Source organism: Syzygium oleosum, unplaced genomic scaffold (assembly GCF_021117445.2).
Source record: "Syzygium oleosum isolate NSW1041296 unplaced genomic scaffold, Sole_v2.1 Sole_v2.08, whole genome shotgun sequence".
In the NCBI taxonomy this organism is placed as follows: Eukaryota; Viridiplantae; Streptophyta; class Magnoliopsida; order Myrtales; family Myrtaceae; genus Syzygium; species Syzygium oleosum.
In genome coordinates this window covers 1,768,685-1,796,137 of record NW_026607492.1, presented here as the reverse complement: position 1 = coordinate 1,796,137, position 27,453 = coordinate 1,768,685, and the positions used below count along the sequence as shown (strand labels likewise).

The window sequence follows — 27,453 nt, the reverse complement described above, 5'->3', positions numbered from 1 at the left end:
GACCACATTGAACATTGGGTTAAAGTTCATGAACTACACTGAACAAATTAAAAGTTGAGGGATCAAATTGTACATTGAGTCAAAGTTTATGGACTGTTTGTGTCATTTTTCATGTCACCTACACAAAGAAAAGAGTGATAGTTGTCTTCCAACGCGGAACCTTAAAGGCTTTGCATCTTTCATACCTAATGTTTGGCTTGTGAGTCCGCCGAGTCCGGCGTTGCATTTCCCTGTCGGATTTTTGCACACCGACCTCCAAAGACGTCTTTCTTAAACGCGTTAGCCCGTGTTTTCGCATTTGTAGTTAGACGGATAGCTGTTCTTATAGGTTCATATTGCGCTTATATAAGTCTTAGATAACTAAAAATGCATTCACGTTCAAGGGGAAACATATGTTCCCGCAAATTTTTGTTCTTAAAAGTCGAAATACATTTGGTACATCACGTTTGCCTAAGTATGTGTTGGTAGTTTGTTTGTAAAACAAACAAAGAGGTGGCTTGTCCCACATCGAAAGGATGTGAGTGTGCACACGGACGAGATTTGGCACTAATCAACGATCATTTTTATTTATTTATTAAATTTCGAATTTATTATTATAAAATAACTGTTTTGTCATATCGAAACAATGTGACTGTTCGCAATAGAGTGACGGTTATTTTTTAATAATTTAATTTCGAATTTATTATATTTTGCCTAACGGTTATTATGCGCTTTTACAACCTTTGGAAGGTTGTGTCTATTCGGACGTAATTTCTTAACCTTTGGAAAGTCGTGTCTGTTCGTACATAACTTCTCCACATTCAAAAGGTTGTGTTTGTTCAACGTATAAATTTTTTTTTCAACGTTTTTGTTCATTAAGAACAACAATTTCTCATTTCTTCCAAGAGATGTACAGCCATCTTTTCTAATTGTTTCTCTTGAGAGGCTCTGGAGAAATACCGGAATTGCTATTTGATATTCTCATTGAGATTTTGTTGTATCCTGGAGGATTTTTGTCAGTAACCATTAGCAACATTGTGGGGCAAATAATTCCTTAAAGAAAGTGATATCACGCCTCAAAGTCTGACTTCATTGTTCTTCCCGATTCACGTTGATATTTTCCCAACAGTATGAACCGCCACCACGAGTCATTGCTCTAGGTAGTCTAAATTTGGTCTTCAATGACCCCCACTAGTTCCTCGACCAACTTCCCTCGAGCCCGAGTTATCGTCAAGTTACCCCTAGTTTTCGCTAAGTGGTGGTGTCGAGCTGCCATTGGCCATAGGGGTGAGCATGGTCCAGGTGGGCGTTTCCCACCCTAGAACCGAGAATTGCCCACTAAAAACCGGTTCTAAAAAATTGGAATCGGGAACCGTCTGTTGATTCCATGGACCCATCCGGGAACCGGATTGCACCGACGGTCCGGTTCCTAGGTGGGTCCATGGAATCGGTCCCACTAGCCAAGGACGGAGACGGAGATTGAGAGTCGGAGATGGTAAGGTGAGCATCGACCGAGAGGAGTGAGAGAGTGAGAGTGAGAGTGAGAGTGAGCGCGAGGCGAAAGTGAAAGAAGGTATTTCCTTGCTCAATGTGAGACCGAGCGTCGAGCGAGTTAGGTTTAGTTTAAAATTTTATGATTTTTCTCTTTTTTTTTAATTTTTTTTAAATATATATTTATTATTATATTACCGGTTCGGTCTGGGTCGGTGTGCGGGCGGTTTCATTCCTGAAACTAGGAACTGGACTAATACCCATCGGTTCCTAAAAATTGGAACCGGGAACCGGATTGGGTCCCTTATGAACCATCGGTCCCGGTCCGGTTCCGGACGGTCCCGGACGGTCCGAGTGGTTTCCGGTTCTATTGCACACCCCTAATTTGGCCGGCATCCCCGACGTCGTTCGTCGATGGCACGTCCTTCCAACAGGGCCCTAGCGACAAATCAAAGTCATCGACTAAAACAGAGCAAAATCCGACTACTGAGTATGGACCGATGGATGCAACACGTTGTCAACAAGGAAGGAGCAAACGGTATGTTGACTGGCACGCGTGATCTGATCTTGACCACGAACATGCGGACGACGGTCGAGAAGGCAGGAAGGGTTTCCGTCCATCGACCGATCGCCAAGTTGATGCTAGACCGGTCGGTGTCGGTCGCGTTGAGAAGCATTGATATCGGCTCATAAAGTCCGGCTGAAATGAAACCAACTGCAAGGATTTGAACTAGCATTTAACGCAACTCAACTGCCGCTGCGAGCTCAACCGTAATGTAATCTATCATCCATCCTCCACAAGATCCTCCTTCAAAGTGATCCACACTCTCCCATCTGGCGACATCTCATTCCCCAACCCCCATCTCCCTCTCCCTCTCCCTCTCTCTCTCTCTCTCTCACATGGCGTCCGCCGCCACATTCCGATACCAGAGACTGAAAACAGAGGGCCCTGGCGTCGACGGCGACGACGGCGACGTCGCCTTCGAGAGGCATAGGGCGATCGCGAGGTCCAAGCCGTGGTACACTAGGCTCAAGAGGGTCGCCGTCAAGAAGAGGTTCGGGCTCAGGGTCCCCGGGTTGAGGAGGCTCCTGCGGAGGCGGGCGAGGCTGGTGAGGGCGGTCAGGGTCTCGTGCGCGAAGGTGGTGAGGAGGCTGAGGGAGAGCCAGTCCCACTTCGGCGACCTCTTCGCCGGCAACTACCTGTTCCTCCAGGTGAACCCGATGCCGGTAAAGAAGCGCTTGGAGCGATCCGGCGGCGGCGGCGGCGAGCGAGGTCGTGCGTATGGCGCCGGAGGCCATGGATCGTTTCCGAAGGTCTCCGTTCAGAGCTTCGCTTATTAAGCAGAAGCCTTTTCTTGCTTCCAGTAATAATCGTCTCTGATTTGTTTATCTATCGGATCGGGTCGCTTGGTCGATTTGTTCGTGCAAAATCAGGGTCCATATCAAATGTGACCCGACCCGAAAATTCGAATATTGGATCAGTTTCCCAACGTGCAATGCCAAAGCTTTGTCGACCCTGTAGAGAAATATATTACGACCGATAGATTTGAGGTGCTTTTGATGACCACTTTCCCAAAAGCATTTCGAGCAAATCCAAGTACCGTTTGACAAATTTTTTTTGAGTTCTTTAAGGAGATGCAATTGTATATACAAGGCCTATAAGGCCTTTGACCCATGGCAGGTACATAAGCATTTTTCGGAATGTTAATGTATATTGTTTCTTCCAACTTTACCCTCGCTAAACTTTCATTTGGCGTCGGCAAGACCTCAGGCGAGGCTGGCCTGTGTCAGATCTGGACCGTCGACAACTGGCTGGCATTAGATCTGGTTTTTTCTAGATAACATTTAAGTCAAAGTTACTTTCCAACGTGTTTTTAAATTGCACTCTACCAAACGCTATTTGCATTTTGGAAAAACCATTTCACCTAATTTTTTTTTGCATTTTTCCAAAAGCCAAATGAATGGCAACCTTGTTGTCCTTATCGGTATGTAGTGGATTGGTCCTCAATAACAAGTCGATGTTCGTGATATTTAGTGCATTATTCACCTACCAACAGACATGTGGCCCTGCTGGTAAATGAATGGGGGGGCGGAGTTGGAGAGTATCGGATCCGGGGTTTGATTTCTGTTAGCATTCCACCCACATGTATATAGAAAAGAGAAGAGAGACAAAAAAAAAAAATGGAGAGGTAAATTAGATTTCTCGGTTGGGAAGCGGCTGGATAAACACGATAAAAGCCAAAAAAAAAAAGATGATGAAAATGAAGGGTTCGTATATTTCGTGGAAAATGAATGAATTGGCAAGTATTTTCCTATAAATGATTGTTCATAACGCTTGAAATAACCGGTCAATGAAAAACGTCTTTATCATTGACAACCAATTTATATCTAATCATCTTTGTGGACGAAGAAAATATTTCTCCTTCATTTCTTATTGTATCATTTTTAGGGAAATATTTTCTAAATTATTCATTTTTCGCGAAATAAATGGAGGCAAAGTTAAAAAAAAATTAGTTCCTCCTGTAATTGAAAAAGCAAAGGACTTCATTTAGATTTGGGAAAATATCACCAAAAATCCTAAACTATGCCACTTGTGACAAATTTACCCTGAACTTTTTTTTGTGACATGAAAAACTTCAAACTATGCCACTTGTGACACATTTACCACGAACTTTTTTTGTGACACGAAAACTTTAAACTATGCCACTTGTGACACATTTACCCGAACTTTTTTTGTGACACGAAAAACTTCAAACTATGCCACTTGTGACACATTTACCTCGAACTTTTTTGTGACACGAAAAACTTCAAACTATGCCACTTGTGACACATTTACACATTACTTTGGCCAATGGGCATTTTCGTCTTTTCCTTTTTCTGTTTTTTTCCTTTTTTTTTTTCTTCTTCTCCGTGGACGGGCCTGAAGCCGGCAAGGCGACCCTCGCCGCGTCGGGGTGGGGCGAGGGCTGCCCTTGCTGGCGTCAGGCGAGGCCTGCCCTCGCCGGCTTCCTCCGCTGAAGAGAAGAAAAGAATTAAAAAAGGAAAAAAACAGAAAAAGGAAAAAGAAGAAAATGTCCATGGGCCAAAGTAATGTGGGGTAAATGTGTTATAAATGACATAATTTGGGATTTTTTGTGTCACAAAAAAAGTTCAGGATAAATTTGTCACAAATGGCATAGTTTGGAATTTTCGTGTTACAAAAAAAAGTTTAAGATAAATTTGTCACAAATGACATTATTTGGGGTTTTTGGTGGTATTTTCCCTTTAGATTTTGCAACAAATAGGTGGGCTTTTGGGCCGAAATGAAAGATATCTCAAGTTTCATTTTGGGCCTGAATTTGTTGGCCCACCATTTTCATGGGCTTTTTGTATCAGCTTCGAAGTAACCGATGGCTTCGGTGTTCTTGTCTTCCCCTCTTGGCACTCGAGCCGACTCGTCGCCTCTGCTCCTCGCTCTCGCCCTCTTCTGCGAACGGCGACCGCCGCCTGAGCCAGCCAGCCGCCGCGCCATCGCCGGAAGGTGAGAGCCTCGGTCGTTTCCGCTCCTACTATCTGTCATAGGTTTCGTTGAGGGAACGAGGACGAGACGCGCGGGATCGACTTCAATGGAGGAGGAACGCTTGGATTCTACTGTCAAAAAGGAAAAGAGAAGGAAGAAGAAGAAGGAGATCGAGGCAATGGTGAGCGAAAGGGAATCGGAGGCCGGCGGTGACGAGAGGGAGGAGAGTAGGAAAAGGAGAAGGAAGAAGAAGCTTCTAGAGGAAGCTGCGGAGGGCGGTGAACAGCGAGCTATGAGCATCGATAGCGAGATTGACGGTCGTGAGAACGGAGAGGATAGTAATCAGAATGAAGGCGCCGGCCCTGCGAGAGCGAGGGATGTCGACTCCGCGAATCCTCCGGACGAATTGAAGATGGAATCGAATGGCGAGAAGCCGTTGAAGACAATTAGGAAGAAGAAGAAGAAGCAATTGGCGGAAGAGGCTGCTCGAGCCGGGAATCGCGGGGTCTGCTACTTGAGCCGGATTCCTCCTCACATGGATCATGTGAAACTTCGTCGGATTCTTTCTCAGTATGGAGAGATTCAGAGGATATATCTTGCACCTGAAGGTACATGCAATGCCCTTCCTAGATGTTTGATTTAACTTGTTCCCGCTCGAAGTTATGGATTGCCGCGTTTTGCTGGAACGAAGTTTCTTTTGGTTGTACTTGTGGTTTACAAGCGGTTCTTGGCGAAGTGTAAGGCTTCTCCTTGTTAACGTAATCGACGTGCTTGTTGTAACTAGCTATGTATACCTTACATCATAGATCCCGCGGCTCAAGTGAAGCGCAAACGAGCTGGCGGCTTTCGTGGACAAGAATTCTCGGAAGGGTATGATCCACTTTGGACTTGCAAAAGTTTCGCATTTTCTTTTATGCTCTGTATTAGTCTTACCTCAGTCAAAAGCTGACTTCTGGATACCATCGGTATTAGGTTTTTGATCTGTGGACGTATGTTGTTTCCTTGATTTAATGTGTTTTTGTTGTGCAGATGGGTTGAATTTGCCAAGAAAAGTGTTGCAAAGAGAGTTGCCGACGTGTTAAATGGTGAACAAATAGGTAACTTTTCATTCCTTTTATTGAACAATGGTGGGTGTGCTTTGCCAAAAGTGAATATTTTGAGTACTTAAACAGAGCACCTTTTGCCCCTAGTTCTTGTTAATACTCTTTCTTTTGCATTTGATTTGCCTTGTTCGTGAGCTTTGTTGAATATGTTTCTTGGTGTCTACTATTAATTATCTGTATGTTTGATTCTGTTAAGGAGGGAAGAAGAGGTCCTCATTTTATTATGATCTCTGGAATATCAAGTATTTGAGCAAATTCAAGTGGGATGATCTTACTGAAGAAATCGGTACGTAGCACGATGAGATATTTCATGCCATACTCGTTGTCTGCTGGAGCTGATTGTGTTTTGTATCGTGATGTTTGTAATGCAGCTTATAAGAATGCTATTCGGGAGCAAAAGCTGGCTTTAGAACTTTCCGCTGCCAAGAGGGAGCGGGATTTCTATCTTTCTAAGGTCGATAAGTCCCGAGCCTTAAGTTCCATAGAAGAACGGCTCAAGAAGGTAAAGGGTCCTTCTCCGTACTCCTTGTAGATGTTTCATAATAGTACTTGCAAGACCTTAGCAATTTCTAGTTTGGCACTAGTGACTAGTCAGCAACACCAGGCTGAGCAGAGACCTCATCATGACTCTTGAGAATGCATTTTGAAGGTCTAATGGCGGACACTGGTACTGATTCTTGAGAGATGGCTAGAATACGCAAAGCATCTTTTAACATCCTTGAAAAATTGGGAATCTAAAAAACCTGTACTGTTTTCTTGTGTGAATACTTTAATTATCTTCCTAGACTACGGGAAGTACCCTCTAACATCTTTTTGGAGTATCTTTTGTTGTGTAGACATGTTCATCAGTGTCGTTTGGGCGTGTCATGTGTGAAAGACTTGCTCATATCATCCATAGAGGATGTGGTAGCAGAAATAACTCTTCTTAATCTTGTGCAAGTATGAAATTTGTAACTCTTCCGGAAAGATGTAATTATCTTTTTACCTTTTCAACGATATATTTCATGTCAATCACTTCAGTTATGGTGGTAACCCTGTGTCGTCGTTTTGCTTTACAGAAGCAAGAGTTACAAGAAGGTTCAGCGAAAAGTCCTGAGCAACCGATCAGCCATCCGGTGGTGAAGGTGATTCGCCAGTTCCCACAAAAGCAACCGGTTGCTGAAAATGCAGCCCAAAACAAACCTCGTCTCTCTAAAGATATTCTGGCTGGGGTAAGTTTCCTTTGTCGAGACACTATTAGATATATATCTTTGCACCGTTGTCTGAAGCACGACTTCTTGTCTGCAGGTGTTCGGCGCTTCTTAGTCGCACTGTTCTCAGGTGTCTAATTTGGCCGTAAAAAGCCAAGCCTGATAACAACACATTTTTCTGGCATATGTGCTCAACAGCATATTTTGACTATGTAAAATACTTATATGGGAACATGCCTCAATTTTGTTTGGCTACAATTTTGCTGGTATATCAGTCACTCGGTTCATTCAATTATACGCTAGTAGCGGTTCCCGTCTTTACTGAACTTGTTGGCCTAAAATTCCTTTGGCTCCTTATATTTTAAGATCAATTGATTCTGTTGTGTATCTGCCACCTTCATTGATTTGTAATGCCTGAGATGTGGTGGAAGTATAAATGACACGATTCATCTTGTTTTAAACTCTGTACGACGGAGGATAGGTCGTACCAAGGTTTTTCTTTCTATTTTTTGTTGGAAGGAAAATTTTTATTTCACATGAAAGAGAGGTACATGACTTTAAGACAAAAATGCAAATCCCAAAAAGCAAGTAAATTTAAAAAATGAATAAACTTGGTGCCGCATGTAGAGGCTTGCTCATTCTACAAGAATGGATCTGTCATCACATCAAAAGCACAATCGGCAACCAATTACCGAATCTCATATTATCATTGGTGATGAGCATGCGTCGGAATTTTCCTCTAGATTTCACTCTAGTAGATACAGCTATGCCAAAAGACAATGCTCGCTTAGGTTCGGTGTCTCTAGCACCATTACTGCATAGAGATAACAACACCAACAGGACGAAAGAGCATAAAAAACGCCTTGTATATCCCAAATCTATATCTAGATCGAGATAGAAGAGTAGTGAAATCTAAATCTAGCTCTAGATCGGGAGAGAAGAGATGCAAAAAGCATCAAAATCTAAATCAAGATCTAGGGAGAGAGGAGATGCAAAAAGCATCAAAATCTAAATCAAGCTCTAGATCGGGAGAGAAAAGATGTAAAAAAGATACTAATTGATCACAAAATCACTTTTAGATAAGCCTACTTTTGAATGCAGTGGTAGAAGAGCCTCGGAGACTTGCAAAACGCTCGACTATTTGGAGCAAGCACCCGAAACTAAAGCGAATGAGCAGATCCAAAGAGAGCAGAATCTTCCAAGGCGCTTGTGTTTCGATTTTCAGAATCTTCCAAGGCACTTGTATTTCGATTTTCAGGGCTCATAGGGACAAATTTCCCCACTTTCGTGAAGGATGTCAACCGTGTTGTCCACGAAATCAAGAAGAAGTCTTGAAAATGAAGAGATAGAGAAACCAAAAGGGAAAGGAAGATGGATAGAGAAAGAGAGAGAGTTCTCTCCTTTGAGGATGTAGCTTCAAAAAAGAGGGCTGGGCGACGGCTTCAACAGAGAAAAAACCCTGCTGAAAAAAAAAAACAGGGAGAGGGAACAATCGGAACGTACCGCGTTAAAGAACATGACACTGAGCAATTTTGCCTCAGTGATGACCCGCATCGTATTCCATGAATATGTGAATGAAAAATCACGAAATTTCTCATTTCTAGTGGGTCAATGACTCCGTGGAATATATAAACTAGTTATGAACAGAGTTCGAGAGTAAAGCTGCTTCCACCTTGTATAGTACAGGGAAAATTGAACGTATAAAAACTAACCTTGCATGCAAAGAGTATGCCGTTTGTTATTAACATTAGTTACCTTCCCTCCCAGTGTCCTACTACAAACTTAAATCTATACGAGTGATTGTGCAAGCATAAAAGGTCATCTCACTTGACTGCGCGAGGTTATGCTGATCTGTAGTATAAGTGAAGACGCGCACGCAAGTAGTGCCATGTTTCTATTGCTATTCACAAGATTCAAGATGAAATTCATCTTGATTCACCTTGTTCACCCGCAGATTGAGTGGGCATGCCCAATCGAGAAAACAGTCATTTGAACTTCATACTTTTGAGAAGGTACTCCAACGATGACCAAATTGGTTAAAAATCATGCAAGCTCCTAAAGCACAGAGACGAATCATTCATGACATGGAGCAAGTCAAAGTGATCAAGAGATTTACTGGGTCTACAAATATGATAGCTATCGAGGAACGCCTGTGAGCAGATCTGTACATTTCACTTTATCTAAAGCAGCATCAGAACATATAGAAAATTTCAGGGCGAAGATCAGAATTGACAGATCGCAGAAGATCACCAACACCAATGCTGCACTGTCCTCAATCAGCTGCAACATCCACCCCGCTGAGCTACGGTTCCACTTGCACCGGCTTGACCTTGAGGGCGTCCATATCCTACCTTGATTCCAGAAGTCTGCAAGTGCAATTTGAAACAACAAAATGTTTTAAGATAATCGCTTTTGAAACAATTGCCCACGTTTAAATCTGACATATTGAGCATACATATGGTCCGGTTGTTCAACGAAACCTACAACTCATCCACACAAATGAAATAGCCATCAACGACTCGTGCTAGCGTTGAAAATAAAAAATCAGCTAAATCAAAACCTGAAAAGTTTGAAGTGTGTGTATCTTGGCTGATAAACATAAGCTATGTCTGTGTAGTGGGGGAGAGAACGTATACCTCATTGGATACATCAAATACTCCGTCTTGTATATTCTGTAGGATCTGTGATGCAGTCTTTACAAAAGCCTGGAGGATTAAAAAGGTACAAGATCGTAAGGACCAATGTCATGCTGCTGTGGACTCACCCACGATGGGATGGAGAAGAGATGGTAGAGTGAAATCACCTCCTCAACATTTTGTGCTGTTCTTGCAGATGCCTCCAAAAATAGAAGTCCATTTTCCTTTGCAAACTGTTCTCCTTCTTCTTTGCTGACAGCCCTCCGGTGAGATAGATCAGATTTGTTTCCTATAAGCATGATTGTCATGTTAGGATTTGCATGCTGCCGAGCATCCTCCAACCAGCTTGCAAGATGATTAAATGTATCTCTCCTAAAATACAAGAGAATTCTGATCTCAGCAAAAAAATAAAAAATACAAAATGATCACGATAATAAGACAAACTGTAACACATCTCCCCAGGGAACTCTTCATAACTTTATATTCCTCCAACAAATTTCTAAAGTTTCTGACACTTGTATCTCACGATGGATGATAACATCAGATTCCAATGTAAATATTCTCTAATCATAGGTTCTATATCCTCATAATCTGTTGATCACATTTTCTCCCCTTTTAAGTTTGCAGCATAGCTTTCATTGCCGTTTAGCAACATCCATATTATGAAGATACTCAATGTCTAAGGAAGTAGCTAATTTAACCTGGACACGAGATCGTAAGGAGATCATTCTACCCATTCTCTTTCCCTCCCAGAAAAAAAAGAAACAGACAGACACTAGCATTTCGAATTTTACATACCGGGTGATGTCATAAACTAGAAGTGCTCCAGCTGCTCCTCTATAGTAAGATCTAGTGATGGATCTGAAAGATTCCTGTCCTGCCTGTAATGAAACAAAGATTTCAAATGAGTCATGAGCAATACTTAGTGTAAACATACAGACAATTGTACTGTGCATTATCTCAAATTCAAGCGTTTCTGAATTCTTTGACAAACTGCGGATGTATAAACAAAAAAACAACTAACTGGAAATGCGGAGAAAGAGGTTCCATGTAAACTACTCTATACGAGCCAAAATAGCGTAGAAGTAGGTATCACTGGCTTCTCTCTGCATCTCTCCGTCTTTGACGTGGTTAATGACACAAGTTATATCAATCAAGTTCAAAGTTTTCTCATTGACCGCGAGGAAAAGGTACATCATGTCCCAAGACTAGGACTGACCTTCACTGCCACAATTCACCACTATGACATCTGTCGTCCCGTGATTAATCTAAACATAGGCCACTAATGACGTGTTCATATTGCTAAAAACAAGCTCAATTTTGCTTGATATTTACTTCAGTCGGCCGACGGATCCAGGGCATTAAATAACTTCACTAAAATTTTCCCAACCTCCAGGCTGATAAGTCCCTCCTTCAGTCATCCTTCAGCTTGTAAAGCAAACAGGGACGGGAGGCCGCAGTTCGACTTCCATATTTCGATTCCTAGTATTTTCCGAGAATTAAAGGACTAATTCAACAAAGCTTCTGAAGTAATGACAAGAAAAGTCCCCACATAGAGCAGAACTTACAAGTTTCACACATCCAATGCTTCTAGATACAATGAAAACACAAAAACACGAAATTCCATCACTGCCAACAAGATACTCTAACGTTACCCATTTTGGGACAAATCAGCATATCACCGAAAGCTCGTCATGCTAATGACAACTGCCTGTGAACCAACTCGATGTCCCATCCGATTAAGTACAAATATAGAAATGCAAGACACTGAGATCGAAGAGCCGCATGATATCTTATAGCCATCTTCAACTCTTAGAGGAGAGTTCCTCCAAATGGCAAAAGTCATCATCCATCGGGTCCATCTCAGAATCAGCAACAAATCGCAAGTCTCCCACTAAAGTACTACGGAGTCCCAATTCGAACTAAAAATTGCAAGAGCGCACTAGTTTCTTATGCCACGACCCCAAAACACAAACCTTTACAAACCTCAATCCAAGACCGTACCGAGCGGCACGCGGTTCAGCTCATCGAGCTCATGAAGTCTACGATGTCGAAACAAAGTCGCGAAACATTTGTTTGAGGAAAAGAAAGAAACGCAGCTCACCGTGTCCCAAATCTGCAGCTTGATCGGTCTACCATCGATGGTGACCATGCGAGCGCCGAACTCGACACCGATGGTGAGATCATGGACGGGCTGGAACCTCTTGTCCGTGAATTGAAGAAGCAGGCACGATTTGCCCACGCCTGCAAGCAAAGCACCCCCCAAACAAGAATAAAAAAAAAAGAAAAATTAGGGTTTCCGGAATCGGAGAGCCTAAAAACCAGGAGCTCCGCGGGTCCGGATGGGGGGGGCTCACCCGTGTCGCCGATGATGATGTACTTGAAGAGGTAGTCGTACGACATGACTGGGACGTCGTCGTCGTCGCCGCCGCCGAGCGGGGGTGGCGGAGGGCGGCGGAGGGGGGGCAGCGGGGCTGCTGGAACGGCGGGATCGGAGAGGGAGAGGGAGAGAGAGAGAGAGAGAGAGAGGGGGGTGAAACAGCGGAATCGGATGTGGATGAGGGGGATTTGAAAAGAGGAGGAAGATGAGGGAGGAAAGTAAACGGAAGCGACGTAGGGGAGTCACCGGCGCACGCTTCTTAAGGCATCTTTGCTTCCAAGCTTCCACATACGCATCGTATCTTTCCTTCTTTAATCACAAAACATTGTAATTAAACCCCCCCAATCTTAATCGCGGGGCTAATCCGGATAGCGACGTTTGATTAAAGGGACAACCCGACACGACACCTGGTATTAGACACTTTCGACATTTAATTTTAGTCCTATGTTGCCTTTACATTGAGCTTTTTCTTGATATAGCAGCGTGATTTGGGCTCGAAATAGTCCCTAAATGCTCGTGCGATAATGAGCGAACATAAAAATGTGCACGCAAGCTTTATTAGTCTAATCCGTTCTAATGTCCAAATCAGCATTCTGGGTCAATGGTGACAGATTGAAGGTGGGCCTTTTGATTGTTTTTAAGTTTTAACCGGAGCGAACTTTGAATTCTGAATTGGGATAATGACACAAACAGTCCCTGAACTTTGACCTAATGTGCAATTTTGGTCCCTGAACTTTTAATTTGTTCAATGTAGTCCCTGAACTTTAGCTTAATGTTCAATTTGATCCTTGAACTTTTAATCTGTTCAATGTGGTCCCTGAACTTTTAGCACTTGTTCAATTTAGTCCCTGAACTATATGAAAATGTTCAATGTAGTCCTTACACTTGAATTAATAGAATGACTACATTGAACATTTTCAAATAGTTCAGGGACTAAATTGAACACATACTAAAAATTCAGGGACCACATTGAACAAATTAAAAGTTCAGGGACCAAATTGAATATCCGGCTAAAATTCATGGACTACATTGAATAAAATTAAAAGTTCAGGGACCAAATTGCATATTGGATCAAAGTTCAGGAACTGTTTGTGTCATTTTCCTTTCTGAATTAGAGAAAATGGACTACTTGGCGTTACGTTATCCGTCACTAGTAACTAACATCATCGAAGAAAATTATATTTCGAGGCTCGGACCAAACCGGTTTCAATCCAACAGATCGATCCAACATAGTTAATCGATTTAGACCGGTCGGATGTTGTCCCAGACTGAATTGGCACGGTCCATTTAACCCCTTACCATATATGCTTTGCGTAACCATGAGATCAAGGCCCTGCGATTCGTCGGCCAAAAGCGCACAATATGCGGCCAAAGAGCTGCGAATCTGCTTCCTAACTCATGCGCGGTCCAGCGGTCCTTACTGACATATCAAAAAAATTTCACATGACGGACGGACACCTGAGGAAAGTTCAAACCGTGCCTGAATGAAATCCATTAAACAGCAAGCGCTTTCGAGCAAGGCTCAACTTGAGATGTCACTAAGGTGGTGCTACACAAAACATAAGTGCGCAAAGGATGAACAAGCAAATCAGTCGCTCTAGCTTTTGAATTGAAGGCTAGCAGCTACTCGAATTTATATGCGCCCATCTCACGCCCGTTCATGAAGCATCGGAGCTGCAATAGAGCCAATGAAAAGCTCAACCCTCTCCAACCGCCAGTGATGATTACTCTTCCATCGCATCTCCTCCTTCAATGATTTCCACTTTCTCCCTCAATGGCGTGATTTTGGTCAGCAGAACCTCTGCAAGCACAGAAGGCACAAACATATAAAGTCCGAACAACCATACTGAATGGCAGTCATGTCACTTAACAGGAGAGAATTGAAATCGTGACTCAGAGCACAGGAACCTGAAATTTTGGCTTTAAATAGATCATGAGAGCAAGACAAATGATATGCTGTATTTACTGTGCTTAAAGTCATGTGGTTGCTGAACTCTGAGAAGCCCAAAAATCTGTATGGTGTCTAAATGCATTTCTCAACTGTCAGACACAGAAATGTGGCCAAGGAAAAAAAACTGCCAGACAAGAAAACTACCCTAATGCTGCGGAGATCCCCAAAACAAGTAAAACCAAGCTACTTCAGCAATATCGTATATCTACTACATAAAACTCAAGCTAGAACAAATTGTAACGACAAATCATGAAGAGACAATAAAGAGCTCAGCGTAAAGGGTACTGACCAGTCTTCTTAGGAAAAGTGTACTCCCTCTTGAGTGCGTAAACATCAGAATTCGGCAAAAGGTGGTTTCTGAGGTATTCCTTGTGACCCTGTGAACAAAATTGGAGAAACTGGACATCAACACAAGTCTCATAATAGATCTCTAATAAAACAAGTTTCTTTGCTTTTTGCACTTTTGGGTACAGGAAGAATTGCAATTGGTGAGTGACCACAGACCTTCGTTATTACACAAATATCAACATTGCTTCCACTTCCCAGGTCATTGAATATACCAGCACATATCGCCTCGGAAACAAGATTAATTCCTTCATCTTTCTGCAGGAAAATGAATATGAATGCTCCATCAATATCCTCAGTTTTCTTCCAAAGAGACAAACTATGAGCTAATCCTTCCCTTTTTCCTTTCAAAGACATATATATAACTAGACGCAGTACAAGATATGCTAAACACAACTGTAATTGATTGAATCAGCCAGAATTACAGTTAAGGTGGACAAAAGAAGGTTTGGCAAAATTAGCAACCATCCCTAATATAACAAAAAGACTTACAGTTAAGCCTTCCCTATACTTTGATTCAAATACAGACATTGCAGCCAGAGAACCAGATCCCATCGTAGCAAATGGCAAGGTGTCAGTTGATCCATGGGGATATATCTGCAGAAGAAGACATTACATCCAAATTTACAAGAAGTTAAGCTTATCAAGCCAAAAGAGGCATCGCCAGCAGTCCTTTATCTCAAACGCACCGTATGCAGATGAGGTCCTGTGATATCAACACCACCGAGTACCAAAGCAGCTTGGACATGACCCTGGTAGCTGCGTAGGACATATAGAACCAGAATCAGAAGAGAGAATTTCAGATATGTTCACCACCACTAAATCAGGAAAAAAGAGAAGCAATACCTGAAAAGATGTCGCTTAAGGAGGGTCAAAGCTGTCACAACCCTAGAATCTCGGTTCGTATGGTAGCGATGTAGCTGTAACTGCGAGCTTACCATGTCTGAGGGACGGAAGGACAGCATATAAGAAATAAACGCGTAAGCTTCACCAAAACAATAGTGAGAAATCACAGGTTTGACACTTTTTTTAGTAAGTACAGACTTGACACCGAAAATATCAGATAACTCCAAGCTAATGTTAGAGATAAGTGTAAAGTGGAAAATTGAACCTGTCACAGCCTCTGTATCGGCAGCAGTCCCAGCACCACAGCAATATATGTTTGGTGCCATGTAGTGGATTTTCTCGCAATTCTTATCACAAACTATGGGCCCTTCGGTAGCTCTAGTATCTGCTCCAAGAATAACTCCATCCTACAGAAAGAAGATTTCAAGAAGACAGAGAAATGCAAATGAGCATATTTAACTATTATCGAAAGTGATAAACCCACATCAAACATATAACCATTCACGGTCCAATACTGCTATGGCCAATACACTGTACTCTAATATGCTCTTATTTCACCCTCTAGTATTCTTGCAAAATATAATGACATCAACTCAGGATTGAAATAATGCTAATCTTTTAACGGCGAAAATGGGAATTGAGGTGTTTGTTTGGGGGCCGGGGGGGTGGGGGGGGTGGGGGGGGGGGGGGGGGGGTGGGGGGTTTGTAACCAAAGAAAAAAAAGCCATGCGATGTCTAAGACAGCCCTACCACTCCCATGAATTGACTAAGGATCGTAAGCACCAATAAGGCACAAAAAGAAAGCATCAAAATTCCATTGTTTCTTAGAATAGGTCAGGTATCACTCTAACCGGTACTTTCTCATTGGAAACTAAAAAGCAAATACTCAACAGTAGGATTCATCAACAACCTCTCAGCCGAGTGAATCCAAACAAACACTAAGTAATTAAAGTTTTATATAGAATAGACATAAGGACAAAAGTTTAAAGTGCAGTAGTGCCCATCATAATCAGTACGAATGAAACCAGCCAAGCTATGATAATTTCAAAGGTTCTCAGAAAGGCTGGAGAAATTTATTCATATAAATAAGGTTAGCCTATCTAGATACACAAGATTTTACAGGGTGTTTACCCAAGAACTGACATCACTTCTAATATTTCACTGGTCCAAGTTCACTGGTTTTTGGCCTTGGAATCACAAACACAAAGCAAATTGAAGGAGACTTGACTATCAAGGTGATATTTGGCTCGCTCATCTGAAAAACATAGTTGAACTTTACACATTCCCTTAATTACCACTTTAATTAGTGGTAGCTAGAAAATAATAGCTCACTGCGCTGATAAACAAATCTAATGTAAAGCAATACCTGAAAAATTATTCCAACAATGGTTGTTCCTGTTTTCCGATATGACGGAGCCCTAGCACCCTTCTTTGATAGCATATCATTTCTTCTGCACAGATCGAAACTAAATCCACCTTTTGGAGGGAGATCTATTGTTGCTTTAGACATTTTGGATTTAAGTAGACCTACAAAAAGACAGCCAAGAAATGTTAGGTCCACCCACAGAAATCACTTAACCAATGAGAGAAACATAGTTAAAAGAGGGTAAAACAAGCCATCTTCAAGTTCCCACAAAATTCATCTCGATATAGTCCAATGTACAACATGGTAGTAAAAAATACAACTCGTAACTGCTCTAATGAGAGACATGCATGATCTAGCAAAGACCCCACGACAAGAAGCCTGTTTCAGAAGCAACCAACCCCGGAGGGCGATAACAAGGGCAGAATTCAGCTGACTATAGATAATTAGATCTTTAAGAGGTGTGATATGCCACCACCGATGCCGCCAACAGCAACAAAAAGCTCCCATCCTCAGAACCTGGTCCAAGCCAAACAGATTCTCACGGCACCGTTACTGTCACCCCACAAACATTCTTCCACCTCGTAGCAAATGATCATACAGACGCTAACAACAAAGTAGCTACCGGAAACACGAAGCTCGATTGATCGAGCTACTTAATCGAGCAAGTTACCTATCTCACTATCCTCCTCCCTCCAGCCTCACGTCAAAAGGAAGCAACAAATTTTGCCTAATCTCGCCATGCGACCTCTGACCGCAACCTCACAGGAACGATTCAGGGACAACGACAGAATCTAACGAAAGAAGAACAAAAGCCAAAGGCTCCTACGAGTCGACGACAAAACACAACTGAAGTGCGGTCGAAGCCAACAAAGCAGCGAAGAGAAACCTGCGCACGAAGCGGACACCGAAGGATCGATCCACTGACAATGCAGAGACGACAGGCAAGAGAGAGAATGTGACCCTGCTCGTTCGTTTTGCTCCACACAGGCTTTGCCTCTTCTCGTTAGTTTTTTCTCTTCGTCACTCTCGCCGGCTTCCTCGTCAAGAAAGAAAAAAAAAAAGATGGCAGAGGACTCTCTCTCTCTCTCGGTCTCGGCTTAGTGACGCGTGAACTGGGCCGGTAATGGCGCCTGAAGGGCTGGGCCTGATCACTGGGCGGGTCCTGAATGAACCGGGCCCTAACGTGGGCCCATTGTAGCTCCCGAGCTGCAACATATTACTTTACGCAGAAATATCCAGGTCGGGCCCGGACTATGGTTGAGCCGGTCGGCTTTCTCATGCCAGTCCAGCTCCTATTCATCTTCCGGACCTGCGCAGTAGACCTGTCAGAATGGGTCATAAACTCATTCCTTAATTCATATATGATAGGCTAAGTTGTCGTATGAATTAGTTATATTCAGTAAATGGGTTGTAAATGAGTTTAAACATAATATGTGTATTAAATGGATTATAAATGAGTCGAATATAGGTTTACAACTTACTTAGACCCAATCTACCTTTGCCACTCTCTCTTTATTCTCTCTCGCATTCACTTGATTTTGCGCTCATTCACTCTACACTCTCATCTCGGTTTGGGTATAAGTTTTTCTAGCTGGTTCAATATGGAAGTGTTTTAGCAATATGATTGAGTCGGGTATAAATTGGGCATGGGTCATTAGATTTGTATTGCATAGAAATTGGTCAAAATGGGTATATTTAGGCCGAATCATGTTTGGCCCAACCCAAACGTGACTCGACTCACCCATTTGATGGGTCTACTGAGCAGGACAAGTAGGCTGCTCATCCGTTGATTATCTCTATTGAAAAGTACCTCCATTAATCTCATCAAATGACTCTAGTCTTCCAACCTATAACGAGCCATCATAAGAGCGGCACTGAGGATATAGTCTTCGTCGGTAGTCACGCACATGAACAATCTTCTTCAAGTGACACTTAAAGTTGTGTCTCGATCTATTTGACTAATCCCTTTTGAGTTAGATGGACCCTCGTTGCGTATGAAATGTATGACCTTAAATAATACTCTTATTTTTTGTGTGCAAGTATTTAAGCCTATTGGTTTGACTAATTTTTATAGGTGCACGTGAAACAGACCACCACATTCACATGATTCACGTGCATTGGACAGGATTTCACTTATAGATGTGTCGAGCAATAGCCCTCGAGATTACTTTGTGCGCGAGACGACATGATTTGACAAAATTTGTCACATTCACATCAACTTCAAGCGCTCGGTTGCTCAACCAATTTTGTTGGAGTTAATATTGCCATGAAATGAAACTCAACGATTGGACTCAAAGTGTGTTTTGCACAAATTTGACCTCCAACATAATTTTGAAGTAAGCATCGCTCACGACTCCCAACACCGCGAGAGTGACATTCGTTGAAAATATTAGATGGTTTATAAATCAGGCAAACCAAACCCATTTCAATCATTAACCATGCCTAAGTTCTACCTTTTAAAAACTCTCCCTCTCCCTTTTTGAGTTTCAGCCCTTCTTCGCTTCTTCAACTTCTGGAGGGGCTCCCCTCCCTCTTTGGTTGCTCTTCTTTCTATTTCTCTTGTTTCTTGCTCTACTCTTTCGATTTAGATTTAGATTAGAGAGTTTTGCTCTCTCGATCTTAGATCTGAGAGTTTTTTTCTTCCGATCTAGATCTAGATCTAAGAGTTTTAATGTATAAGTAATCAGCCTTAAGTTTCAATAATGTTTACAGCGGCCTTTGTGTCAGATTTGTGCTCGTTTAACATATTTTTATTAGAAGTTCTAGTGTCTCGCACTTGCTCACAGGTGTCATATTTAAGTTTGTTTAACGTGCTTTTGTTGTCTTCGTATGGTGACAGTCTTGAGACGTCGAATGTAAGCACACACCACTGAAAGCAAAAGCCAAAACTACATATGGAGATTTCGGTTTATACGCATCACTGATAGTGATGTGTGATTTGCTTATCGGTTGCCGATCCTTTTTCTTGGATATATTCACATATCTTTTCTTGAAGAACGAGCGTGTGCTTACTTTTGCCGACCATGCTATGATAATATACCTTGATTTCTGGATTTTGGTTTGTTTTGCAACTGTAGGAGCTTGCTTTTTTGTGGTGATTTCTGAGATTTTCTATGAATCCATTCATCTGTCATTTTAGTGAAGAATGAAATTTTCTTTTGACCAAAAAAAAAAATTTAACCATGTAAATTTCATGAAACAAGTAACGTAATTAATGGTCGAAATTATATTGATCTGCGTGCTTTATGAACCATACATTAATATCTCTATTCGGTGTAAGTAATATCACCATTTTCATGATTACACTAGAAAGTAATTCCTCCATCAATCATAGAAAAGATCCATCTGACATATCTCAAGAACAATATTAGGCTTTTAATTCCGCATGGGGTAGCTAAGATCTTGAGCGGGTTTGCTTTTCCTACCCTCAACAACACTCTCATTTATGTCTCGACCAATTCCCTATCGTCGATACATGCAAATGCGATAGGCACCAACCGCTTACATCATCACATGTTAAGTTAGACTCGAACTTCTTCAATCTGAACTTTCTCCATTATTGTCTTCCTATAGTTCTAACAAAGACAAAAGTTCACTTACCATGAAAAGGATTCCTAGATGATGCACCATCTTATCTGTCGGATACGTCTTAATGATGAACCCTAGCATGATTCACGGCTGCCATACTCAATGCGACGTGCAGAACCAGATAATGATGCGCACGAATTTCATTTCGAATCCCATTTTTCTTTTTTTGCAGGGCCTTCTTTTATCCCTTTCTGCAATAAACATAGATAGCAAAGGAGCTAAAGAGTAAAAAAAGAGAGACCAAAAAATGGGACAATCAATGGCAGTGTCCGGTCTCACTTTGGGTCGGCACGTGAATTGCATCTTAAAGGCAGTGGTCCAATGTCACCTTTGCATAATCTAATTGATAATCAAGGTAACTGTCGTTTTACATCTGTGCAAATTGCATTCATCGTCCTCCACTCGCGACTATTTTTTGTCCCTCAAAAGATGATAATGGCAATTTATCATTATTCTCACCTTACCTAAGTCCTAGGGTTTTTTCGATCATATAAGACCCAAAGTTGGAAAAAGAGGCTGCCATCTCATTATATCTTTTTCATTTACATTAAAAAAGAACGTAATCAAGGCATTTTGTTATTTATTCTCCCCCTACAAACCTGTCCTTCTAGCATATCTTCCTTTGTCTGTAAATTAGCCGTGGCGTTCTGTTGGCTCGATCTCCAGCACCAAGCCCCTCTTGAACTCCACATAAGGGTACGCAATGGGGAAGTCATCTGGTTTTGTCTTCCACCTGCTTTGCACATGAACAACAGAAGCGATCCACCAGCTTATGTAAGTAAAGGCTCTAGCCAAACTAATCGCATAGTGTTCTCGCTACAATGTCTGCAACATCTCATCGTGATTGGTCGTATCCATGTCACGTTATTGCGGTATCAACACAGATTCGTCTTTGCCTGTCTATTGTTTGAATCATTATAGAATGCGAAGATCAAAATTGCATTACACGTTATTGTTTGCTTGCATAGTGTATGGCGTGAATGAAGATTTCCATATATAAATATATTATTTTTATGGTACCTGTAGCTGAGGACGAGGTGATGAAGAAAGAAGGCAATTATGAGTCGAGCGAGTTCGGCGCCGGGACAAAGTCGAAGTCCACCTCCGAAAGGCATGACCTTCTTGTTCATTGCTTTATCCTGTCGACATACGTGAACAAGGTCTTGCATTTCATGATGATTAAGTGGAAAAATAAGAAAAACATGTTGTTTTTTTTACTTTATTTTCTGCTTTTTATATGCATTGGGTCTTATTCAAACAACCATACTAGTGAGAAAAGCTTTAGATGCTTTCAAAATAAGTGAGACAAGGCTTCTTTTTCTTCATCATTGGGGAGGTTTGATTTATTCCGTCAATACAAGTCATATCCCACTTAAATTGGGTAATTACCATGTAATCGAATTTTTTCTAACTTATTCATGTTTTTATGATTTTTATAGCCAAAGAGTATATTCGTACACACCTTCCATCTCGAAGGATCAAATTTCATGGGGTTTTCATGAAGAGTTGGATCAAGATGCGTCCCGATGAAGACGGGAAATACTTTCCAACCCGAAGGTATGGTCAATCCTGAAAGAGTGTTTTCACAAGATTAATCCAGTTTTCGAGAGAGAGAGAGGGGGGGGGGGGGGGTGTTGTTTCAACAACACCACTAGAGAACTACCTTTGAACTCAATGTCCTGAAGGGCTTTGCGATGCACAAATTTGACCACATTCCCACATCTCAAAGCTTCACATATGACCTATTTATTTTAAGCTTTGCATTAGCATGTTAGAACTTGCAGGTGTGTCCTACTGATTAAGATTTAAAAGGATATAATATGTGTGGTTATCTCGATCATACATCATTAGTGTACTCCATTTGCTTGTAATCTTCACAGTTCAAGGGCTCTTCTCTCCCCTTTTTCCGCCTTATTGCTTGGTGCTCTTCCTGCGTGCAAAAGTGCAAACAAACAAAGACAGAGAGATAAGAAAACATCAGTACCTTCTCAATTGAAACTCATTACTGACTGTACACACATATCTTCCAACACGTATACTGAAAAAACACTTTGGCTTCCTGGATGAAATTTGCCGGCGAAATTCCAGCTATCATCCTTGAGCTGTTATTGCTGATGCGTGCATGATCACGAACTCGCTATGTCTAATTGAGAGAGAGAGAGAGAGAGAGAGAGAGAGAGAGAGAGAGAGAGAGAGAGAGAGAGAGAGAGAGAGAGAGAGAGAGAGAGAGAGCTATACCTTGAGTTGGAGGAGAGAGGCGGGTTCGCGGGCGAGAAAGAAGACGATCAAGGCCATGAGGGTGGCCGTGGTTTCGTAGCCGCCAAGCAAGATGTCCAACACGATGCTCACCATCTCTTCCTCGTTCAACCCCTCGTTCCCCAGAATCACGTCCATGAAGTCTCCTTTCTTCAAACCCACCTCATTGCTTGTCCTTCTTCTCTCTTCTATGATCTCTCTCACGGTTGAGGAAAGCCTCGCTCTTGCCTGCTCAGGGTTCAAAAGAGCAATCGATTTTTCAGCGACATTACTATAAGACATTGAATATAATATATTCAGAGATAAGAGATGTATATTTCTATATCAAACAATGAAAAAGTACACGAGCATAATTAAAGAGAGATATATGCGCACCCCTGAAATGTACAGATAATCAAGATAAATATTCTAATTATTCCTTGCTAAGAAAAATATCCTAAAGAAATGTCCCCAATATTCAGATTCCTATGCTTTGAGTGTGTACCTTCACGGCCATGGCGTATGGGGTGCCGGGAATATATAAGGGCAAGGACACGAAACCCTTCATATAGGTCAAGAAATCAGCAAGTATCTTCCTTGCCCTCGGATCTTCTGGTTCAATACTCAAAAGGGTCTTCACCATAAGGCTTAGTGCAAACTGCAAAAATTGGAAACAAAAGAGAGAGAATATAAACAATGAGTTTTCAAGTATCATGATCGCCTATACCAATCTTCTAATATACAGCACTGACTAGTTAAAAAATAATTTCTTTTTTATCTTGTCCTGCATCGATGATTCGGATAGAATTTTTACTCAGGATACTAAAGGGTGCTGAAATGATTATGAATATCGCAAATTTAAAGTGTATGCATGAAAGTACAAGCATATCGACATTCTGATACCGCTTTGTCAAATTTAATTAGCGGTGATTATAAGTATTAAAATTTTGTATAACAGAAAATAATATCTTCAATCTCAGAAAGACATCATGGTCGGCAGATTTCACATCAAATCACCATTTGTGTGCTTGATAGACGCTGAATTAAGCTCATATCAAAAGAGGACTTACCAATTTGGCTTCTTTACAGAAGGCAACTTGTTCACGCCCTTTCCACGACTCCAACATGGAGACTGACAACCCCTCGACGCAGAGGTGGAATTCGGAGGTCGACTTGGAGGCGGTGACGAAGTTGACGGCCACGCTCCTCAGCTTCTTGTGGAGGTCTCCGGAGACGAGGATCAGAGAGTACTTGCCGAGGATCCCGTGCATGGGCTTCGGATAGCTCGCTTTGAACAGACTCTCCTCGTTCCGGAGGATGAACGTGTTGAGCTCGTGGTCGCACGAGACTATGGTCGGTGACCCGAAGAGATGGGACTTGAATACCTTACCATACCTGCGCATGCATTGAACGAGATCATCATCTCTTACATTGCAAGTCCAAAGATAGTGGACAAACAGTATCTAAAGTCTGCCTAGTCGAACCGAAAGGTTCGGTTGCCCCGTTTGTCGGAGTCTTTTCCGAATCGAAGGCTCACGGTTGACTTTTTGCTCCCTGCGACCGACAAACGGAAGAAAAAAAAAAAAAGGAAAACAAAAGAGGAAAAGGATGCATATTTGCTCGATGAGTCATACCTAGAGCAGTGATCTTGCAAGAAGCTACCGAGAGAGTTGGACCGGTGAGGCGAGAGGAAGGCGAGAGTTTCTCCGAGAAGAGGCCATCCCTCGCTTCCCCGAGGCAGGTTTCTCGCCCTAACGTCCTGCTTCGAGAAGGAGGAGCTGAAGAAGAGAAACAGAAAAGCCAAGCAAAGGCCAAGGAAGACAGCAAGCACGGTGTCGGGCAAATGGCAACAGAAGATGTCCATGGCCTTCCTTTGAGTTTTTCAGCAAAAACAAAGCTCTAAATACACGCACGCACCGCGCAGCACGGCACAGCACGGCAGAGCACGGCACTATACGTGAATTTTGGCGAATCGCTCTCTTGAGATAGCTTGGTATTCTCCTCGCCTTAAATAACATGCCACCAACTTAAATTCACTGCTGTTTTCGCCCGCCTTTTGGTTCTGCGTTAATCATGTTTCCCCAAAAGGAGGATTGCGATATCCCGATGGAGCAGCCGGACGCTTGCCTTCGCTTTAGAAAATTTACACACTTTCCATTTTATCGGTGGTTTATACATTAGAAATTACTCCGTGCCGATAACCTGCCATAAATCTGTCACTTCCCTGTCTTAATACGACCTCTTCTCGCGACACGATGACCCGAACATGCCATCCTTTTTAAGGAATTCTAGCAAAAAAAAAAAAAAGACCTTTTAAAGAATGGCATAGGTTTTGTCCGACCCTTTTTCTTTTTCGTGCGGTTTGGGTTATAGCGAAAGCATTCGGAAGCAGCTATATGTACACGGCACTTCTGCACGTCTGCGAGAATCGGCGAAGGGTTGACGCTGCGGCGTTTCTGACGTAGAGAGCGGTCTATTGGCGGAATCAATCAATTCGGCCACTTGCTTCCTCTGTTAGAACTATCTATAGGAATCGATCAATCGACTGGGTGCGGCTCTATTTAGAGTCGGGAAAATTGTCCCAAAAAGTCCTAAAACCTATTGTACTTTTGTACGTTCAATCTTAAACCTTTTCACTTTTTGCCAATTGAGTGCTAAACCTTTTCACTTATTACCAATTGAATCCATTCGATCAATTTTGACTAGAAATCACCGACATGGACGCTGGCCGGCCTACGTGGCACTGACGTGGACTTTTTAAATTAATATTTAAATAATATTTGATTTTTTTATATATATTTTTTTCCCTTTTTTCTTTTTATTCTTTTAGTTTTTCCCCTCTAGTGCCGCGACACCCTCGCCTGTGGCCGGCGATATTATTTTAAAAAATCCACATCAGCGTCGGACGGCCAAAATTGACTGGACGGATTGAATTGACACTAATATAATATGTTCAAGAATAAAAAGGTTTAGGGTGCGTTTGGTAACTATTATGTTCTCGGAAACAATTTTTGCTCAAAAATGACTTTTTTTATTTTGTTCCCGGAAACAATTTCTAAGCATTTGAAGGCATTTGGTAACGACCCAAAATTTCCATTCCTGGAATAGAAAAAGAACAAAAATATGTTTGGTAACGGCACAAAATTTCTTTTTATTAATAATATTTTAAAATATTTTAATATTTCTTTCTCTTTTTTTTTTCTTTTTCTCCTTCTTGGCCATGGCCAGGTCGTCGACCTTTTCCAGCCCTCGCTCAAGCCGACGAGAGCCGCCTTTGAGGCTCGCGGCCTGGGTGAGGGCCGCCCTCGCTGGATCTAGTGAGGGTTGGATTATCGCCACCGCCCTCGCCTAGGCCGCGAGCCTGGGGGGCGGCCCTCGCCGGCTCGGGCTTGGGCTGGAAAAGGCGGGCTCGGGCTGGAAAAGGCCGGCGAGGGCCGCAATGCCCTCGCCGGTCCTCACCTGTGGCCAGTTGCCGGTGGTTGGCTAGGAAAGAAGAACGGTAGGAAAGAAGAACAGAAAAGAAGAAAAAGAAAAAAAAAATTCTCTTCTATTTCTGATTCTTCTTCCCGCAATCAAGACGTAACTTTTTTTTTATTCTTGATTCCGCTCCAAGACTGATTCTGGGAACAAATTTGTGCCCAGGAATAAAAAATTTACCAAACGGATTTCTGTTATTTTTTTGTTCCACGGAACAAAAGAATAGAATCAGTCATTATTTGCAAGTTATTAAATGCACCCTTAGGATCGAATTGGTAAAATTGTAATAGGTTTATGACTGAATTGTATTTTTATACGGTCACTCAACCTAGAGAGACCAGCGGGAAAAGCCTTTGTCTCCATGCATGATTAAGTTTCAATGGGCCTGAAAAAAGAGTCATCACCATGTCTTCCCTCCTTATTCCAAGTAAAGTTAAAAATAGAGACAAATCAAATACCTGAGAACACTAGAAAAGAAGGCAAGGGTGGGCTAAGCTAGATATATCCAACGATAGAAACGGTCGTCTAAGCACGGATTTCATAAGACTTAAAGACACATGAACCGTTTAGATTAACAAGGGTCTCTCAAGGCGAAGTATTCTTTAATCTTGATCGGTCGAACCCAAGCGGGTCGAGTTCATAATAGTATGGACCCCTCGTGTCGGTCCCGGCGCGCGCCTTTGCCTTCCTCCGCATCGATCCGAACTCCCGCAACCGAGAAAGATAAGGTCATCTGCCAATTTCACAACGTCCCAATCGCTCAGGTTTTTCCTACCAAAACCAGTAGAAGAACGTGTAAGTATGAATGTAACCCGAGCCGATCTCTGTACAACACGACAAATTTCGGTCCCTCTTGGTCAACAATTTTGTTCCGACTCAATAGTCAACAGCATGTAGTGCGGCTCTCGCTCGATTAGGCGCACTAACAGGGATGCCATTCAAAAATTTCGTAGCCGAAATCGATGGGTCAAGAAAAAGGCCTGGCCACGGTACACTACATGCCCATAAAATAAGAGCCGCCGGTCCCCTAAAGCAGATCCCCTGGGGAACAAGTGAGTGAAATTTCCACCACCCACGAGCACCAATGGAACCCCAAAGGTCTTGCAAAGTTAGCTTTTCGTTGACACTCTCTACGCTTTAGGGCTCTCTACGTGTTGGGCTGCCGATGTTGACGTACGCGATCGAGATCCGACCAGACATTGCTCATCATCGAATCGAACACATTTCTCGGCTTTTCTCGTGAGTCTCTGTTGTTTCGGAATGCCTCCAAACGTTTATAATAAGGGAAGGGACGATTGGTTGGAGTGGACGGGGGAGGGGCCTCCGCCGACTGCCCGTGCTCATCTCCTTCCGCCACTAGGCCGAAT

The 27,453-nt window shown here is 42.4% G+C and overlaps 5 protein-coding genes across 6 annotated transcripts; 2 read left to right on the top strand and 3 right to left on the bottom strand.

Moving 5' to 3' along the window:
* Nucleotides 1-2,295: 2,295 nt before the first annotated feature.
* LOC115672759 (uncharacterized) lies at nucleotides 2,296-2,967 on the top strand (the record flags this gene model as incomplete). The annotated part of the gene is made up of 1 exon (XM_030594689.2): nucleotides 2,296-2,967. A coding segment is annotated over one exon (516 nt), but the record flags the coding sequence as incomplete, so codon positions are not given.
* A 1,901-nt stretch (nucleotides 2,968-4,868) lies between these two features.
* Nucleotides 4,869-7,234, top strand: LOC115672435 (pre-rRNA-processing protein ESF2). Its single transcript, XM_056313590.1, is given in 7 exon segments — nucleotides 4,869-5,577; nucleotides 5,776-5,839; nucleotides 5,999-6,066; nucleotides 6,269-6,358; nucleotides 6,444-6,574; nucleotides 7,131-7,214; nucleotides 7,217-7,234. Coding segments are annotated over 7 exon segments (957 nt in total). The 5' UTR covers nucleotides 4,869-5,075.
* A 2,060-nt stretch (nucleotides 7,235-9,294) lies between these two features.
* LOC115672896 (ras-related protein RABB1b) lies at nucleotides 9,295-12,422 on the bottom strand. 2 transcript variants are annotated; one of them, XM_030594887.2, is made up of 6 exons: nucleotides 12,256-12,422; nucleotides 12,003-12,142; nucleotides 10,697-10,779; nucleotides 10,066-10,270; nucleotides 9,899-9,967; nucleotides 9,295-9,628 (listed from the first exon to the last, which is right to left on the bottom strand). In XM_030594887.2, the coding sequence occupies exons 1-6, from the start codon at nucleotides 12,299-12,301 to the stop codon at nucleotides 9,539-9,541; spliced, it is 633 nt and encodes a 210-aa protein (XP_030450747.1). In that variant the 5' UTR covers nucleotides 12,302-12,422; the 3' UTR covers nucleotides 9,295-9,538. The 2 variants fall into 2 exon arrangements, with proteins under 2 accessions (XP_030450747.1, XP_056170168.1); XM_056314193.1 differs by having other exon boundaries at nucleotides 12,279-12,408.
* Nucleotides 12,423-13,742: 1,320 nt separating this feature from the next.
* Nucleotides 13,743-17,847, bottom strand: LOC115672437 (proteasome subunit beta type-7-A-like). Its single transcript, XM_030594245.2, has 9 exons — nucleotides 17,673-17,847; nucleotides 16,787-16,947; nucleotides 15,686-15,827; nucleotides 15,421-15,517; nucleotides 15,264-15,333; nucleotides 15,067-15,171; nucleotides 14,734-14,832; nucleotides 14,519-14,606; nucleotides 13,743-14,079 (listed from the first exon to the last, which is right to left on the bottom strand). The coding sequence occupies exons 2-9, from the start codon at nucleotides 16,928-16,930 to the stop codon at nucleotides 14,003-14,005; spliced, it is 822 nt and encodes a 273-aa protein (XP_030450105.1). The 5' UTR covers nucleotides 16,931-16,947; nucleotides 17,673-17,847; the 3' UTR covers nucleotides 13,743-14,002.
* A 2,842-nt stretch (nucleotides 17,848-20,689) lies between these two features.
* LOC115672800 (cytochrome P450 724B1) lies at nucleotides 20,690-24,743 on the bottom strand. The gene is made up of 9 exons (XM_030594753.2): nucleotides 24,244-24,743; nucleotides 23,680-24,004; nucleotides 23,115-23,267; nucleotides 22,613-22,858; nucleotides 22,218-22,304; nucleotides 22,038-22,116; nucleotides 21,837-21,943; nucleotides 21,395-21,513; nucleotides 20,690-21,107 (listed from the first exon to the last, which is right to left on the bottom strand). The coding sequence occupies exons 1-9, from the start codon at nucleotides 24,471-24,473 to the stop codon at nucleotides 21,008-21,010; spliced, it is 1,446 nt and encodes a 481-aa protein (XP_030450613.2). The 5' UTR covers nucleotides 24,474-24,743; the 3' UTR covers nucleotides 20,690-21,007.
* Between the last annotated feature and the right edge of the window lie 2,710 nt (nucleotides 24,744-27,453).

Coding starts and splice junctions, on each gene's coding strand:
- LOC115672437 (XM_030594245.2), bottom strand. CDS start 16,930: ATGTCTAAAGCAACAATAGATCTCCCTCCAAAAGGTGGATTTAGTTTC. Junction 14,833..15,066: donor AGTATAGGGAAGGCTTAACT/GTAAGTCTTTTT, acceptor ATTTTCCTGCAG/AAAGATGAAGGAATTAATCT. Junction 14,080..14,518: donor CACTTTTCCTAAGAAGACTG/GTCAGTACCCTT, acceptor CTGTGCTTGCAG/AGGTTCTGCTGACCAAAATC.
- LOC115672896 (XM_030594887.2), bottom strand. CDS start 12,301: ATGTCGTACGACTACCTCTTCAAGTACATCATCATCGGCGACACGG. Junction 10,271..10,696: donor CTAGTTTATGACATCACCCG/GTATGTAAAATT, acceptor CTTGTATTTTAG/GAGAGATACATTTAATCATC. Junction 9,629..9,898: donor TATTTGATGTATCCAATGAG/GTATACGTTCTC, acceptor TTGCACTTGCAG/ACTTCTGGAATCAAGGTAGG.
- LOC115672800 (XM_030594753.2), bottom strand. CDS start 24,473: ATGGACATCTTCTGTTGCCATTTGCCCGACACCGTGCTTGCTGTCTTC. Junction 22,305..22,612: donor CCTCTCTCCTCCAACTCAAG/GTATAGCTCTCT, acceptor TTTTGCACGCAG/GAAGAGCACCAAGCAATAAG. Junction 21,944..22,037: donor TCAGGACATTGAGTTCAAAG/GTAGTTCTCTAG, acceptor ACACTCTTTCAG/GATTGACCATACCTTCGGGT.